This window comes from Phaenicophaeus curvirostris, chromosome 5 (genome assembly GCF_032191515.1).
Source record: "Phaenicophaeus curvirostris isolate KB17595 chromosome 5, BPBGC_Pcur_1.0, whole genome shotgun sequence".
Taxonomy (NCBI): Eukaryota; Metazoa; Chordata; class Aves; order Cuculiformes; family Cuculidae; genus Phaenicophaeus; species Phaenicophaeus curvirostris.
Window position 1 is genome coordinate 11,047,626 of NC_091396.1, and position 17,541 is coordinate 11,065,166.

A 17,541-nucleotide genomic window follows, 5' to 3' on the forward strand; every position below is an offset into this window, starting at 1 on the left:
CTGGCCTCTTCTCCCAAGTGACAGGGGACAGGACAAGCGGCAACGGCCTCAAGGTGTGCCAGGGGAGGTTCAGACTGGATATCAGAAAGAAATCTTTCACAGAAAGGTTCATCGGGCACTGGTAGAGACTACCCAGGGAGGTGGTTGAGTCACCATCCCTGAAGGTATTTAAAAGACAGATAGAAGAGGTGCTCAGGGACATGGTTTAGGGGTGGACAGGAATGGTTGGACTTGATGATCCAAGAGGTCTTTTCCGAACTGGTGATTCTATGATTCTAAGACAGAAAATAAATAAAGACATATGGGCTTTTTTGATAGTGTATATATCATACTTCCTGCCTAACCCTGTAATTTTGTTATGATAGTTGCTGCAACTGTTCACGTGAGGAGGCATCAATGCAGCAGGATAAAGCTTTCCTTTTACCCCTTTCCAGCCAGTTTAGCAGCTGAGAACAAGAAAAAGGACCATGTGGTCCAATCAAGCCTGCAGCCCAACTGCACAGCTGCCTATGCACTTGAGTAGCTTTACTCTCAAAATGTATCTCACTGAATAGAGTCATTGTAATCCCATGTGATCACGTGCTTGTGTAAAGGTAGGAAGGAAACGACTGTTCAGTGTTATGTTGGATCAAACCAAGCCGACAGAGTTCTTCCCTGACCAAAGGGGTCAGCACAGGTTCTGCTTACAGCACTTGGCAGCATCCAAGAGGTAGCATCTGTTAATTAATTTTTATGCTATGTAGTACATACATTTTTATGCTAGGCAGTACAAAATGGCTTTACAGAAATGTAGCCGCCCTCGTGATTTCTCTGCTTAATTGATGAGCATCTTCTTCACAGGAACATATTTAGAATTGAAGGGTTTCCCACTGAAATAACATCTTAGAGCTTCATCATTAATAACTCAACGAAATTTCTGGATAAAGCTGAGGGCATAGTGTATAGCATAGTGCAACTATCATTCCCCTTTAAGAAAGGCTATAAAATCCTACCTGGGTCTCCAGTTCAGTGACCTCTAAATTCAATTTATTCAGATGCTTGTTCACAAAGGTGATGAGAGTCTGAAACACAAAAACAACGTAATGAAGACCTGTTAAGTACGGCAGCAATTTGACACACAGCATCAACTCCACTCAGAAGAGAATCTGCGTAAGAAAAGAAACTGCAACACTATTTTTAAAACTGAAATGTGACATTAATAAAACCTATATCTTTCTTTTTCCAAGAACAAAGAACAGAAATAAAATTTATGTGCTGTATATAAACAAAAATATACTGTTCAACCATAATAATTCTGAAAAAAACCCACTTGTAGCAGACTATAGGGAAGTGGGTAATTGGACTTCACCAAATCTGACAGCAGCCAAAACACTCTGGGTCAGATCCCTGGCAGCTGTAAACTGGATACCTCTTTGGCATTAATACACTCAATCTACCAGTTGGGTTCTACTCAACATATACTTTGTGAGAACTTCTTTTTGATGGAAACTGATAACTACGTGTTGTTCTGTGTTCCAAAGTTAAGTTGCTGCTAAATATTAGCAAAAAGTAACATGATAATAATGAATTTAAGTATAAAGCTTAATTGTATTTAATATATGCAAACTATGCCAAATATATATAATATACAAACACACAACTCAAGTACAAATAGATACACACAAGTATGCACATTCACATATTATTTATTTTAAAAATAAAAACCTTCTAACCTTTTTCACTACGTTGAGCTTGTCTGGAGCATGGTCAAATAAAGTATCAAATGCATCTCTTTCTGAAAAACATTCAGAGATGTTAAGAAACTGAGCAGCAGTTGTCCAAATGCAGAATAAACAGTTATTAAGACACTACTCATTTGAGATAACACACTCAGCAAAATGTTTCAATATAGTCTCTTTGTATTCCAAGTACCATGTATTTTGCACACTGTACTCTTCCTATAAGCTGTTAGTAACTTACTCTCCAGTATTTACAAGAAGCATCATTTTCAAGTATGATTTCAATTACCTAAGAACACTTTTTCTCAAAAATGAACAAAGAATGGTATCTTTATGCATAAAACCTTGAACAGCCAGATGCAGCGAGCTAAGTAAAATCATTTTGTGCAGAAGGACATGAGTTTACATCTAGAGACCCTACAGCTACAGAGGAAGATTTTCCCCATATGTCACCAACTGCATTGTGGTATGCTATATTAACAAACTCAAGCAAGCTTACAATTACATAGCTGCTGTACAATCCTTTTTATAGATGTTTTTGGGCCATTCTGATTGCAGTTTAGGACATTATCAGCAGGACAGACAACCTAGGGTAGCATGACTGGGGTGCTACTGTAGTCACCTTCCTAAGGACAAAAAAATATATATACATAAAAAGGCACCAGAGCCTTTTCTGAGTAATTTCCATTTTGACAATCACCTGAATGATAGCAAATGGCTCCACAAAAGGCTACATTCATCCTCCTCAATAAGAAAATGCTAAAGTACATACAAAGGCATTTGTAGAAAGCAGACTTCATACAAAGTAAAACTGCTCAGGGATATCATTGGGAAAAGAAATCATGCATGTAGCCTTTGAAGTCAGCTGTAAGGCTGCAAATAATACAAAAACCAAATGCTAAATTCTTGGTGGGACTCCACCTAAGCTCCTCAGGTAAGTGTTTTCTGTTGGCCAGGCATTTGGCCAATCTCAATGCTAGCACTAGACATACTAGGCACAGTGTTTAGGTCTGCTGAATAATGACTCAGAGTCATTAAAGTCTAAGTAGGTAATCTATGCAAGAATTTCAACAAGTTCACCAGCTGGGTTATGATAAGACATTGTCTTATATTATGCTGGGAACTTATGACCATTAATAGTATTACAGTAACGTTCTCGAGGTTAAACTGCAAAGCACATGCAAATTAACATGTGCTGAAAAGCAATGAAATATGTTTTAAAGATGGTCAAACTGATTTTAATGGTTTTTTTTTCTTTTGTTAACTGCCATGATAGCCTGTGGTGCATATATTTATATACTTACCAGGGCAACCTGAAATTCTCTACTTCCTTGCAGTATGATCAAAGTGACCACGATTGCAGAACTAACATACACTTTGGCTGCCTCAAGAAAAAGATAATGATCAAATGAACTTACCATGCCTTCCTGATAATGCCCTATGGAAAAAAAAAAAAAAGAACAGAACACAGTTATATATAATTCATTTGCAGACATTGTGCAGCAAAAGAAAACAACATATGTAGCCAGATCTTCAGTTTGGTGAAAACTGGAGCAGATTCATGGAATTAAGAAAACTTTCACCAAGTTACTCCAACTGAGAATCTGGATTAGTCTGGAGCCCATCAGTATAATAACTCCTGGCTTCACTAAATTGTCATGGGAGGCCAGATCTCAGATTTCCTACTACTGAAACAAATCAACACACCTTGCCAGAGGGAAGTAGGCTTTTTGACATTGATTTTGTGAGAACCTTTCTGTTTGCTTTAAAGATGCATACACCATACTGATTACAATACAGTTCCTGTCAAAACAATGTCTACAGTTGGTTCTTAAGGACTGCAGTGTTTTGCTGCAGCTGATCCCTCATACAACTATTACATGTAAACAAATCCATAAAGATAAATAGTAAGTCAATAGTCTGGATTCTCACCATTCCATTAGAATCTATTCTAATATTCTACTATTGCTTTCTCTTGGTTTGGAATAACTTTTCTGTTAGAAATCATTTGGTGAGATGACATGTGCAGGGCTTGCTACTATCATTTTACATATGCGAAGTCCAAACGCGTAAAAATAGTCATATTACATTCTTTTTTGAAAGAACCTAGTTCTCTATCAAATAAATACCAACATAAAGAATGAAGCATATCTTTCTTGTTTGTCTGAAGGACTTTTGAATAAAAGAATAAGAAATATGATAAATATAGAAATAAATTAATAGTAAGTATAAAACAGAGGGCTTGTATATCTTCAGTCTGTTTTCTCTTTTATCTGGTCTCCTGCTTTTAGTTCCCCAGTTCTTTATTTCCTCAACCTTTTGTATTTTTAGATGTATGTTTGCAGCTCTTGAAAAGGCTAAAATAGAGTCACTGGCTGATGCATCATCTTCCCCGGAACCCTGATTCCAAAATCTAAATATCAGCAAATGTTTGAATTTCTGAGATGCATCTGTGTTCAATTACTGAACTGCTGGCAAAAGTGGTGTTGACATACTCAGTGTTACCAGTTATTTCCTCTTGGATTTGTCGAGACTGGAGGATTCCTTCTCGTTTCTGGAAAAAATAAAAAAAGTGACATTTTTCTCAGTAAAGTTTAATGCTTAGGGTACAGTAAAAATCTATTTGTGATCCACAAACATAATTAGATAAGAAATCTGCAAAATAAGAACTTTTTTAAAACAAACTTGCAGTAACACATTACCTCACCTTGCAAGTATTTCAGAAAACATTTGTATGTGAACAAGAAACCTGACACTCCACCTGTAGAAGGAAGTATTTCTTTTCCTTTCTCCATTGTTCTTAATTCAGTTTTCTTCTAAAGCTCCCAATTCAGCAAGATATTTAAAACACCTAAACACATATGTAGGTGTTTTAGTAAAGGTATGTCTAGGTGAGTTGAATTAAACCTTGTATTTCAATGAACAGCTTGGCAGATGATGTCCATACGTCTCTTTTAAAAAAACCTTGATCCTAGGCTGTTTTTTCTGCTCATATGCTTTCTTTTCTGCTTCAGCTTTCTCCTTTTGCAGCTTCTCTCCACACAAAGAGTTCTATTTGCTTGTGATAGAAAATCAAAACGGAGGATGATCCGTTCAAAGCCTGCTTCAGACCCGAGTCACCTTGGTGTTAATATACACATTTCTCAAATGTTCTTCAGATGGGAGCAGCCTGGCGGTGCTCAGGCACATGGTGGTGCACGGCCCGTGTCTAGAAGCTGTATACAAAATGGCAGAAGCCAGCTCAAATGGTTGCTATTTGAGTCAGTTGGAAAATTAAGAATTTTAAAAGTTTGACAATGTTTCCAGGATGCTGATCACAGTCATCTGGTAGCAGTGTAAATACTGCACATATGTTTTGCCTCTCTTTGTATTCTTTCTGTTAATTCTATTCACTGGATTTGGTAAAATTTTGCAATACAGAGAGAAAAGTCAAGCAAATGCTGACGAATGCATGTAAAGTCTAGACATTAGGGAATTATTCACGATCCTTCACTCCCTGTCATACAAGGAAATGAGAAAAATGAATTTATGCTGGTCCTAGACTTGCCTTCTATGCGGAAAAAAGAAAAGGAGAATAACCTCTTGGAAAAATCATTTGTGGCATGCGAACAGGGGCTGCTGCTCTTCCCTGCCTTGGAGACGATAGCACACTCCTGCTTGAGGCAGTCCTTGGTGTATGAGGTGCTGAGGATTTGGCCAGGTTTGAGCCTATTAGACCTGTACTGCATTACACACGAGGATGACACTTTCTGCAAGAAAGCATACATGGCACCATCTGAACTGTCCTTTTAACTAGATGACAGTTTTGGGTGTTTTCCGTTATATGTTTTTTAAAGCCCTGACAGTAAGTATCTTCCATGCAGTTAAAAATGCATTCAGGAAGGACCTTGGAACATTAAAAAGGACAAAATGGAGTCCAGCGTGTTACATACTGAAAGAGGGGGCACGGAACAGCTGCTGAGACATCTTCTGTCACATTCCTTTGATGTCTGAATTAAAACTATATCGATTAGGTCTCTCTTCATACCCAGCTTATGCAGACAGCAGTAAGTTCTTGCACTTGAAGTTAGTTCATGCTAGCTCAAGTTAGGATTCCACTCTTGGATTTCTGTTTATTTTTCCCTTTGCTGCAGGGTGAAAGGAAACTTCTATTTCCTCCTGGTGATGACTCTGACATGCCAATGATGCCTTCTGGAGCAAAAGCCCTATTGCTCTTGTCTCCTAGAGGAGTTGAGCATCATAGCAATGGCAACTGTACTTCTCTCTGCCCAGTCCAGCGACATGGGGGAAGAAAAAGGCTTCTAATACTCTACCTTCCCTCTGCAAACACGTGAAAATAGCCTACACCATACTCCAGTACCAGTATAAAACATATTGCCCTCTTTAATAAACTGCAATTAATATAAATATGAATTCTGCACCTTAATGCTGTTGTTGTCCAAAAAAAGACAAGACATTGAGCCCTACTTCTGTGCCTGGCATCTGAACACAGCTCAAATACGACATGCATCTGTTTTATACTTATTTCACTGGCATATGTCAATTTAGACTTTCCTATGCTTTTGATTTGTAAAAAGACTGGTGAAAAAGTCCCAATGGCAACAATCAGAATGGACCTTAGAAACATCACTCTAAGGACCTGCTCTGTGAAGGCTGCTTCCCACACATCTTTTGCAGTTTAAAAACTCTCCACTTTAAAGCTGACTCTAGCACTTTTGTCACTTGCCACAAAATTTGTTTTATGCTATAGAAAGAATGACCAATATACCTACAAATCCCAAGAAATGCTACTGGGGACTGAAAGACTGTCCAGCAATGTTTCTTAAAGACAACAGTGGCTATAAGTGAAGTAAAAACTGATAAAAATGAACTGATAAAAATGAACACCTGTTTGAAGCCACTGAGAAATGAGGCATGAATTAAGATTCAGCATAAAAAAAAAAAAGCTGGATGCACATTCCAGCGACTACAGAAGACTTTACTTGGATAGGCTTCACATTTTCTTCCCTCACAGCTGAACGACTCCACTAAAGGCCATATCTTCCTAATCACTTACCATTTTAAATTGGTGACTACCCTTAGAATAAAAAAAATACATCTGAAATTCGGGCAATACGGCTGGAAATGAGAAGGGTCTCTTCATCTCTCTTCACATCAGCTACATGTCAGCAGGTTTAGATAAGTGAGGGCTATCTGCTCAATTTCCTACACAAAAGTCCACTCCGAAAACCCTCCCACTATTTGAATGGATTTTACCTATGTGTGGTTGCTACTAATTTCATCTGGATGATCGTGTTTTATAATTGCCCCACCAAAATGAAATGCAGAACTATTCTGGAGCTTGAAAGAACAAAAGCATTTGTCACAGGTTCAAATAATAAAGACTTCTTGGGAACCTGGAGGCAATACTGCACAAAGACATCTCTGACCTTCCCAGGCAGTGGGATCAATGGTCTCAGATTAAAATTTTGATGCATGTTTTCTTCTAATTTCATTCATTTCCTAATTTTACTCAGCAGTAGTTTATGCACCCAAGAATTACTGTCCCAGTGCTCAAAATACGCTGAAGTCATCCTGGCTGCTCTGCCAACGCGTTCTTATACTCTGACTTACATCTCTTGTACACAAACAATCTGTCATTTAACCATTTGTGGATGGCACGAATGAGTAATTCTTTTAAAAGAGGCAAAATGATGGCAAGATCCAGCTCTCCACAAAAGCTCTCACTTGTTTCAGTAGAAATGATCAAACAAAGCCTGGGGTTTGTTCAAAGTTATTCATGCTATTCATATAGAAGGAAAAGAAAATAACATATAAAAAAAAAAAAGCCAAAAAAGGTCCAACTATCACATTTTTTCCAAAATCAGCTGACAACCCAGATTCCATATTACTCTCATTGCTATCAGCTTTTGTATAAAACAGCCAAAGGAAACAAGCTTTCATAAGAACTGTGCAGATTACCTGTTGGGCATGAGAACATTTTTTATTTCAAAATATTTTTCTTTCTATTCCAACAAACTATACCCATTCAACATGACAACCCTCACATTTTATGTCTTTCTAAACCTTAAAAAATCATGAATTGAATTAAAGTAGCCTTCCTTAAAGACTTTCATAAGAGTTCTTTGTTCTATTATTTGCCTCTCTACTATTTCAATTATCAAACTGTATAGAGTAGAATTAAAAACCAGCTACCACAGTCCTTTAAGCTTTCCTAGGCATGACCTTACTTTGCAGAATGTATGAGGGTCTAGAACAGGAGGGGTGCAAGTTTGAGCACTAAATTAGGCTTTAGGATCTGCTGTTTGTTTATTAAAACTTTCATTGAGTTCTAGGGGTAGGTGATGAATTATACAGAACCAATCCCACAGGACATGAAAGATAGTTTTAAAAAATAAAAACCTCACATAAAATGAAAAATGTCTCAAAGAATTACAGTAAGAATACTGGCCCCCACCCTCCGTTAATAGGAATCAGCATAGCTTTGGAGTTCCACTGACTGGCTTTCACCAAGAGCTGGGTCTGCAGTGTGAAATCTTCTGCAACATTACTTGGATTTTATCCTGGTGTAACTGCCTTCTCTGCAGTTCACGGGTGCCTGAGCTACAGCTGTGTAGCTAAGAGGCAAAGCAGTGAGCCAGATTCTCCCACTACTTATTGTTTTTAGATTGGTTTATCTGTACTGACTTCAGTGGATTTGCTGTTGAAATACATCAGCCTATTAAACAAGAGGACAATTACATCCATTGATTTCAATGGGAATTTTGTCCGGACGCATGCAGTTTCAGCAGAATGCAAAATCTGGTTCCGTATTTTAGGACTGTATTCTTTTTCTGGCTTAGTTTCTTATCCCAAAGATGCTCTGAGTGCTGCACTCCCGATTTCTTAAGTTGGTAGAATATTGAGATAAACCAGTGAAATTAATATATTTATAATAGTCAAAGGAACATGATTGAAACTTATGTTCCTCCGAAGCCTTAGACACGTAAATGCAGATTTGCTGGGGTTCTTTTTTATCATCTGTAGAGAAACCCATAAAGCAGAATATGAGAGTCAATGAGTCATTATCAGGCGTCAGTGATGCATCTACCAGAGACTTTCCTTCACATTTCTGCCCAAATTACAAAATCTGTCTGACCTGAATACTGGAAAAGGAGTCGTTACTTTATCATGATCTGTCCCACAGATTTTTAAGTCACATAAAACTTGAACAATAGCTCATTGCACCAGATACTTCAGGGTAACACCAGTTAAAAAACAAAGACAGTTACAGTGTGAAAAATAAAAGCAAAGTTAATTGGAGAGAAAGAAAAGCAGATGAAATGGGAAGAGGCCAAACGAGATAGAGCAAGCACAAGTTCATCTGAAAGAAAAATGATGAACAGGATAACATGAAGAATTTGGATGGATGAGGCTCTAATAAGGAGACTGACTGACACAAATGATTTAGTTGATGGAGGTTTTTTGCATGCTTATGAGAAAGCCAACACTGCAATCAGACTAAATTAGCACGCACAAAGCTGAAAAAGAGTATTTAGTCACCTAACATGAATCTGAGTGTAATAAACAGTGACAATTCATCATTCAGTGCCAAGAATGATCTGAATCTCTATACAAGTGAGAAGACCATCAAAAATGAGAAAAAATAATAAAATTCTAGAGAACATATTGGGTGATAAACACATTCCAACAATAACAGTGCTTCATATAGTTTTAATGTCAGAGTCTGGCCACTTCACAATCAAGACATTCTGAGCCACAGCTCCATCTGGGAAAGCACTTCTGTCTTTTTCTGGTGGAAGCATTGTCCACAGGGAAGACACACGTGTGTTTCTTGTCAGCCAAAGAGACACAGCCATGCCCGCCCAAACAAAAACTCTAGATGTATTTTTCAAGAAACCCCTCAGACAATTTCACAACACTATCAAGTGCTGTTTAACACCTCTCTTACCTGCACAACAACCACCTGAACGGACACATGATCTGGAAGTCTGATTGGTGCTCGAAAATACTGTGATAATGCAACCAGAAGGTGAAGTATTGCTACGAGACTTTTAGCATGAACAGCTGAAATAGATATTAAAAGCATGTTATAAACTGCAAAGTAACTAGGGCACATCTATTTTACTTCCTAGGATGTTGGGATTATGAGATTCTTTTCCTCTTGCCACCTGGAGTCAGGGGGCACTTCTAAGGCACCTTTCCTTTACCAGCCTCCTGCTGCTTAACAGGTCATGTGAATGCAGCCCAGTCAGTAATATTTGTCAGCACCAAAGTGTTATTTTTTCCAAGATGTTTGGGTGCCATAGGCTTGTGTAGATGAAAATCTAAAGCTAATCCAAAAGCCAGATTTCATGTACGGCAGTTTAAGTGCTGCCTCTACATTCTCCTTGCCTTTCCTTTATTCCCTTTAATTCAATAAGGATTTATGGACTATCAGAAAGATATTTTTGTACTCATAACATGCACTTACTCATTTTTAAGTGTCACAATGTCTGCAGGATGATAAACGACCCTATTTTGGCAAAAGCCTTAAACAATAACTTACTAAACTCAATGATTCAAATATTCCTCATGAAGTTGTTCTAGTTCTTGTTATTGAAGCTTTTTCACAGTAGGTTTCATATGGGTAGTTAACCCTAACACAATTTACAAGATTTCAAAAGCCATAGTTCAGAAATTCCTTAATCAAGTTATCAAACCACTGGCGTGAAAGTGAATAATTACTAATTCTTATTATTGCCTTTCTTCTTCTTCTACTTTGCTTTTGCATTCATAGCCTTCCCCCCAGAAGTATTCCTAAATGTTCTTTGAAAGCTATAATACAGTGCACTTACGTTTTTTGTAGCTGGCCTAACCAATAACTACTACCTTACTTCACTGGTAAAGCAGGAGCAGATTCACTAAAAAATCATTCTTCATTATCTTCCAATGCAAGTCTCAATCATTCCATAGAGATAAGACACTCAAATAAAATGTGGCATTGCTGTCAAATTTTCCTGGGGTGCCAGGGGTCATGGATGAGGTGCTTTAGCAGACCACTAAAAATATGTCTGTCTGCCTAACACTAGTCTGCTACAGCTGGCTCCAGCTGCTGCTCTGTATCTCTACTTTAGCTCTAAAACACATGTAAAACATTAAATTAAAACTAGAAGTTAAATTGTCAGACCACTCCAAATACCCTGCCTCCAGCTGCATAACACAGAATGGAAAAAACCTCAGGGGAAGTTGAAGAGAGATGGGGACAGAAAACTCAATGGGACCACATGAAGAGGCAAGTCAGAAATGCCTAACGTTCACTCTTCCTCCTTCAAGCTGTTTCTCTCCCTCTCACTAAATTGTTGTGAATGGAAAGGGATATAAAACAGTTCAGCTCAAGACAGGTATAGGAGACAGGGAAACTGCTATATACTGGTCAAGGTATTCACCAGTGTGAAAAGATTCTGAATAAGATGCAGTCTTAATCTTGATGAGAGTTTTGTAATTAAAATCAGTGGTTCAAATTTAAGGTTGAAAGTTTTAGCCTTAAACAATGAGAAATATTATTCCCATCCATGTTGCAAATTTCACACAAAGAGTCCTGGGAAATAATGCTCCTTCTGCTTATCTACTACATTTATGCAGGTACTTGCCCATTTCAGCAATCCAATATAGTAGCAGAAAACTTAAGCTGCTACGCATGTGGACTACAGAGCAGAAATACCACACTTTGGCAGACTCTGAAGAGACAGTTCATTTAAATGGGAAGTTGAGCACCAGTAAAGAGGGTATTTCGTACCACATCTGGAAGTGTCCTTCAGAGCTGGTCCTACCATAAATACCAGGTTTCAGCCTTCCCTTATCATTGCATATTTCACTATTCCAGATAGCAGCTATAAACTCTTGGCTGTTAACAGACGAGAACAGCACAGAAAACACACAACTTACAGTCAACATTCCATTTAATGCTTCTTGGAGGGAGTTTAAGGGTTTCATTGATTTTTTCAAGCACTGTCTGTAGCTTCTGTTTCTGAGCAATTTCAGACTGAGTAACTTCAGCAACATTCAACTTCTCACTTTCAAGTTTCTCTAAAGTGATAATAGAAGGAAAAAAAACAGAAGAAAAACAGTTGTCAACTCCATGAAAAACACAAAGACATTCCTTGCATCCAGACATACATTCAAAAGATTAGACTTCCTAGTTTTAAAATTCTCTGATTTTCCTTTCCCCTGCACTTCTGTGGTCCTAAAGATACAGTTCACATTTTCCCTTTATTTACCCATTGCCAAGGGGAAAGACAAGTATTAATGAAAGCCACACTACCGGCTAACAAATATGTGCTGCAACTCCCTTTAAGGAACAGCAGATAAGGACCATTACTTATATTGCTACTGGCTAAGAGGGTATTCTGTATGCAAATGGCTTGAACAGCAGACCATCAAACCTAGGATACCCACTTTAAGATTCATTTTATCAGTTCCAGCCTCCTGTCTTCTCCCTCAGACTTGGGAGACTTAAAAACTCTACTTGACCCATTTGTGATAAAAGTGAAATGACACCATATTCATAGAGGTGGAAGATGCACCCAAAAAATTTGAACAAGTATGGTTGCAGGTTTGGAAACAACTAAAACCTGTGACAATTTTCTTCTATGAAACCACAGCTCCTTCTCTGCACTCAAAATCCGCAGCAGATTTTCAAATATGTTATTAATTGGTTTGTTAATAATTAGCACAAATTACTAGGTATATGCATATACAGCTTGGTGTTTACCATTAAGTAAGCAAAAAAGTAAGCATTACCATTAAGTGGGCAAAGAAAATTTAATAGTAAAAGCTTTCAGATAACACCACCATAAATAAAATATTTGGTTGCCTATCCATTTACTCCTACGAAAGATGATCTTATTAAGAGAGATCTTATTTGCTAAGTGCAGACCTTGTTTTCACCAAAGCCAACTGAATATCTTCCCAAAGAGACTGAGCCTGAATTACCAGCCTATGAATCCTGCCTAAGAGAATGCTATCTCCATGGATTTCTAGCACCTCCACAGAAATCAGTCACGCATAGCCTCACAACAAGACCAACCTCTTCAGTTAGCATAGACCTGATCCACAAGGAACTAAGGATAATGCAAAAGATCCCACTGAAATAAAAATGTGTTGGATCAGTATGAACACATTTAGAGTTACACTGTATCTGATATGCATTTTTTGGGTTTTGAGTGAAGTCACTGGAGGTCTGCCCATGAGAATCAAATTGTTCAGTCTGGGGCATACCCAGTCCATCACAATATTTTCAACAGCTTAACCATGCATACAAGGGAACAGCCTGTGCAGTCTTTATTAGAAGGGTTCACATGATGTTTCAAGATTCATTTAAGATACTGAAAAAAAAAATTTACTGGAGGCTTTATGAGCTGTAATAAATAAGAAAATGGCTTCCAAGCCAACAGTTAAAAAAGCACGTGCCAGCTGTGCATTAGCAGTTTCTTTTCTTTATCTGTTTCTCAGCTGAAGCTCAGTTTGCAGTCCACTGGGTACTATTACCTCAGTAACATTAAAAGCCAGACATCAAATCAGAAAGAAACTCCAACTTTCCAGAGGAACATTGCAATGTGAATAAACTACAGTATGGAACCAGCAGAGATTAAAAACATCCACCATTGTACTGAAAATACCCTTGCCTTCAAACTTACTTTCCACTTGTAATATGGTTAAGTTTGTAGATCACATATGCAGATAATAAATCTAATGGGAGTGAATACTGTTGCCAAGACAAGAACTCTCCCTCCCCAGCACCCCAGGTAGGCTTTATGCTGTTCTCATCAACTACAGAGCACCACACATGGCACTGTAGCTGCAAGTATTGTGTATACAGCCTATTGCTCAAGCATCTCATAATACAGTGCTATTTTTATACCACTTAGTGGCATAAATGTAAGATGACACCAAAGCTCCTAAGCAGGAACAAGTGATTCACTTACTGACAAAGTACCCCAACAGCATGCACATGTATTTTTCCTTACCAAATAACTTCTGCAATACTTGTCCATCATACAGGTCTTCAGCCAAGTCTTTCACAATAATCCTCTCTCCTACCAACACATCATTAATCCAGTCAATTAATACCTATATGGGAAATACAAGTTTGGCAGTTTTATACACTATTCATTTGCAATTTGAAACACATGTCATTTTGTACAATGATGAAAATACTTAGAAGAAAGAATACCAAAGCAGCAATGGCTCAAAATGAGTCAGTCTGCAATACCATCAGAAGAAAATAGGAAGGACTTAGGAAGGTCTGTAGTTCTAAGGTGGCTGTGTCAATGCAAGCACCACAAGAACCAGACAAATACTGGATTAATGCAGTGCCTTCTGGAGTGAAATCTGTCCTTTGCTCTCAGTAGTATTTTAACATTTTATTGTGAAGCAAAAGGTATTGAAGTCAATTCTAATGAAGCTTCCTGTCAAGTCTGTAACCCCAAGAATCACAAAGACTACAAGGGAAGTCAACGTGATCTTAGACTTGGGGGAGGGGGGGTGCTAAGAAACTGAACTCAGGATTTTAATCCAAGTTCTTAAGTATCTCTGCACCACGTCTAGAGAAAGATACTGCAAGAAATTACCTTCACATTTCACTGAGATGTATGCACCAGGTGGTTTCATTTAATTAATAACTGAACAGTTCTTTGAAGCGTTCAAATTAAAGGAGTAGAGATAGAATTAAAAAATAGTCTCACTTTCCTGAAAGTGTTTACATGCTTTTCATTACCTTCATTAGTTCTTGTAATTTGGGGTCATTTCTTGAATTTGGATCAACCATTGTTCGAACTTCATTTTCCTCTGGAAGGTTTAAAAGAAAGATATTAGAAACTATTACAGGCATGACACTTTATTTTACATCAAGCTTTTATGTTGAGATGTAAAATTGTTGTGAATTACCTAGCATAGTGTCCTCAGGGTCTAGTTCAAATGGAATTGGACTGAGAGGTAAGTTAATGGCATTTATTCCTTCTTCCTGTAATTCAGATACTAGGAAATAAAAAAAAAAAAAAAAAAGACCTCAGTCAAATTTCAATTCAATTTTACTTACTATTCCACTCTTGCTAAAAGTAGTATTAATCGTCTTAATTTCTTAATAAGAACATGACTCTACTAGATAAGCCACTAGGTGTACTTACAGCAATAAGATACAGCTAACAAGAATGGGAAGCCAGCCAACAAATCTTTACCTGTGTGAGTAGATTTTTCATGGATAACGGTACTGGAATCGATGCAATTCCCTCAAGTCTTTTCCAGGATAAGGACTGTTGTCCTCAAATTTTAAAAGGCTCACTTGCATTTTAATGGTCCTGACATTTTAACACTAATGAATCATCTTAGCCGAGAGAAATGATTATTGTTTTCTGCTATGTCACCCTTACTCTGGAGATACTTCAAGTTTAGCTACTTGGAAGAGCTGAGTCTGGCTATACATTCACATATGAGCTGCCAAAGTGATATCAGGACTCAAGGTGCAGTTGCAGACACAGCAACAACATCTGTTGTTCAGGTCAAAGACCACCTGGAGCAGATTGAGATGCTTCTGGACTGCTTTTTTTGGCCTTACTTTAGCAGCAATCATGGTAGTAGGACACAGCTCTGAGACCATTAACCCTCAGAAGTACTGCCTCCTGTGGAGTCCAGACAGGGGCTGAGAAAGAACTTGGACACGGGAATGTCAAAGTAATTCAAGATCCCATAGTTTGAAGATAGCCACAGACGTCAGGAAACCTGGACAAGTTCTCATTCAGCTAAAGTCCCCTAATGCTGCAAAAATCAATGTTCTTGTAACATGTGCTCTGAGCACATAGGAACAGAGAGATACAGAGAAGCGTATAAGCAGTCCTGCACCAGTTCTGTACTGTACAGGTTCTGTATCTAGTACAGTTCAGAGCAACTTGATTCATTCCTCTGGGTGACCCGAACTTTAATAGATTGCAAAGGCAAAACCATTCCTTCACTGTCCAAACATGCCTCCATAACATGAGGGAATAAACACAAACAAGCCAATACATTGATCCTAACACTATGGAAGAACATCAAGCAACATGCAGGGAAGGCACCCACTTCGGTGATCAGATAATTTTGTATCTTGCTTTGTAACCAAGACATAAGTGCAAATCTGATTTACTAAACCAAGGAAAAGGCTTACTGTCCTATGAATGACAAGTAAGTAATGTCACTTTAACCACTCATTTTCTAGCATTCAGACCTTCAGTAGAACCTGTTGGTAGCAAAACCGTTCCAGTCAGAGTTTAAACTTAAATTTCTTAATTCAACCATCCTACACATGTCCTCAAGATTCAGATAGCTGTATACACCTTCTGACATGAACTAAAATAGACAATTTATGTGCAGATGCAGATTCACCATCTAATATTTAAGATTCACTAATGAAGCTTTCCTTGGTTTATTACAAAAATTACAGAAACAATCTAGATTTGGAGAAAATCAAAAGTAGAAAGTAACAGTAAAGATCTTGTTGTTTATTCCTGGCTGCATGACTGCCCTGTAAATTAGCTTTTGGAAAACAGGCTTAACTCTCTGCCTTAACTTCCTGCATGCAATAAGTACAGCAGACTTTCACATGAACACTGTGATAATTAGTCAGTTGGTGTGATAACAGTACTTCCCAGGTATCTTCTACACTCTGCGAAATGTTTTGTCCTCTGCCACATGAATTGCCTGTGCAAGTTCCAAGAATCTGTGTAGCGGTATTCAGGCATATATACAAGATTTGCAGCAATAACACCTGACAGAAAGCTTATTATGTTTAATTGTAGAAAAATAACTTTGAAAAATCCACTACCTTCACCAGTGAAACACTGACTTCACTCCATACACTCACGCTGCTTATGCATTTGTAAAATACAAATACTGAGCAGCTCTAAAGACTCATAAAACAATGTTGACAATAATAGTTCCCTTGATTGTTGTATATCCTCTTAAACTGATGGCTGAGAGCAATGGACCAAATTAATCCCTCATGTAACTCCATTGAGTTCTGAGAAGTTCTTGCAAGGATGAATTTGGTCTAGTGTGTACAATCTCAGGAATTGTTTACACTTAATGGTAATTCTTTGAACTGCTAATACTCCTTAGAGAAAACCATTGTTGGTTTTATTAACCTCTTCAGGTTTGGGGTTTGTTTTATTTTTTTTTTTTAATTTTGGTTCAAAATGGTTAAGGGCATAAAAACATCAGTGGATAGAAAACTTCCATGTGAACGTCCTTCTGTCCTGAAATGTTTAGTTCATGGAGGCCTTCCGCATAAAGGTTCCCAGACAGAAAAATGTTTGTTTCACATCATCCCAAAGAGGGAGCAAAGTAAATAAAACCTGTTCAAGCCAACTGTCTCCAATGAGCTCTCCTGTCACTAAGGGCTGGATGCTCTGCTTGGGCAAGACACACTGGAGGAGGCAGTCAGCTCACCTTCCTAGTGAAGGGCAGTGCGGAAAGCTTTTGGCTCCTCTCTCCAGGGAGCGATCCACTGATATTTCTCCAGGGGGACTGAGTGGACTTTTCAAGGCTGAACATTTTGTAATGCATTCTTTACAAAGCCCACAGAACCTCCCTGTACTTGTCCTCCAATGTGCACAATTATTACATTCTACTTTTAATAACATGACCTTCACTGTATTATCAGAGTTTCTGAAAACAAGAGAAAGTAAATAAAAAAGCCATATCTCTGCATGAAAAGGGAGCATAGAATACAAATAAAATAATAATAAATATACATGAGAAACTAATACATTGATCTGTTCTAGAATGCATTGCACGTGTTATATTTATTATG

General features: G+C 37.9%; 1 protein-coding gene across 2 annotated transcripts in view; it reads right to left on the reverse strand.

Annotated features, from left to right (window-relative positions):
* Positions 1 to 17,541, reverse strand: part of PARVA (parvin alpha) — a 68,729-nt gene that overhangs the window by 10,726 nt on the left and 40,462 nt on the right. For both annotated transcript variants that reach the window (XM_069857552.1, XM_069857553.1), the window contains exons 2-10: positions 14,646 to 14,735; positions 14,476 to 14,546; positions 13,727 to 13,829; positions 11,646 to 11,786; positions 9,670 to 9,785; positions 4,214 to 4,272; positions 3,137 to 3,156; positions 1,713 to 1,774; positions 993 to 1,061 (exon numbers count right to left, since the gene is read on the reverse strand). In XM_069857552.1, the coding sequence (XP_069713653.1) occupies positions 993 to 1,061; positions 1,713 to 1,774; positions 3,137 to 3,156; positions 4,214 to 4,272; positions 9,670 to 9,785; positions 11,646 to 11,786; positions 13,727 to 13,829; positions 14,476 to 14,546; positions 14,646 to 14,735 (731 nt within the window). The remainder of the gene's footprint in view (positions 1 to 992; positions 1,062 to 1,712; positions 1,775 to 3,136; positions 3,157 to 4,213; positions 4,273 to 9,669; positions 9,786 to 11,645; positions 11,787 to 13,726; positions 13,830 to 14,475; positions 14,547 to 14,645; positions 14,736 to 17,541) is intronic.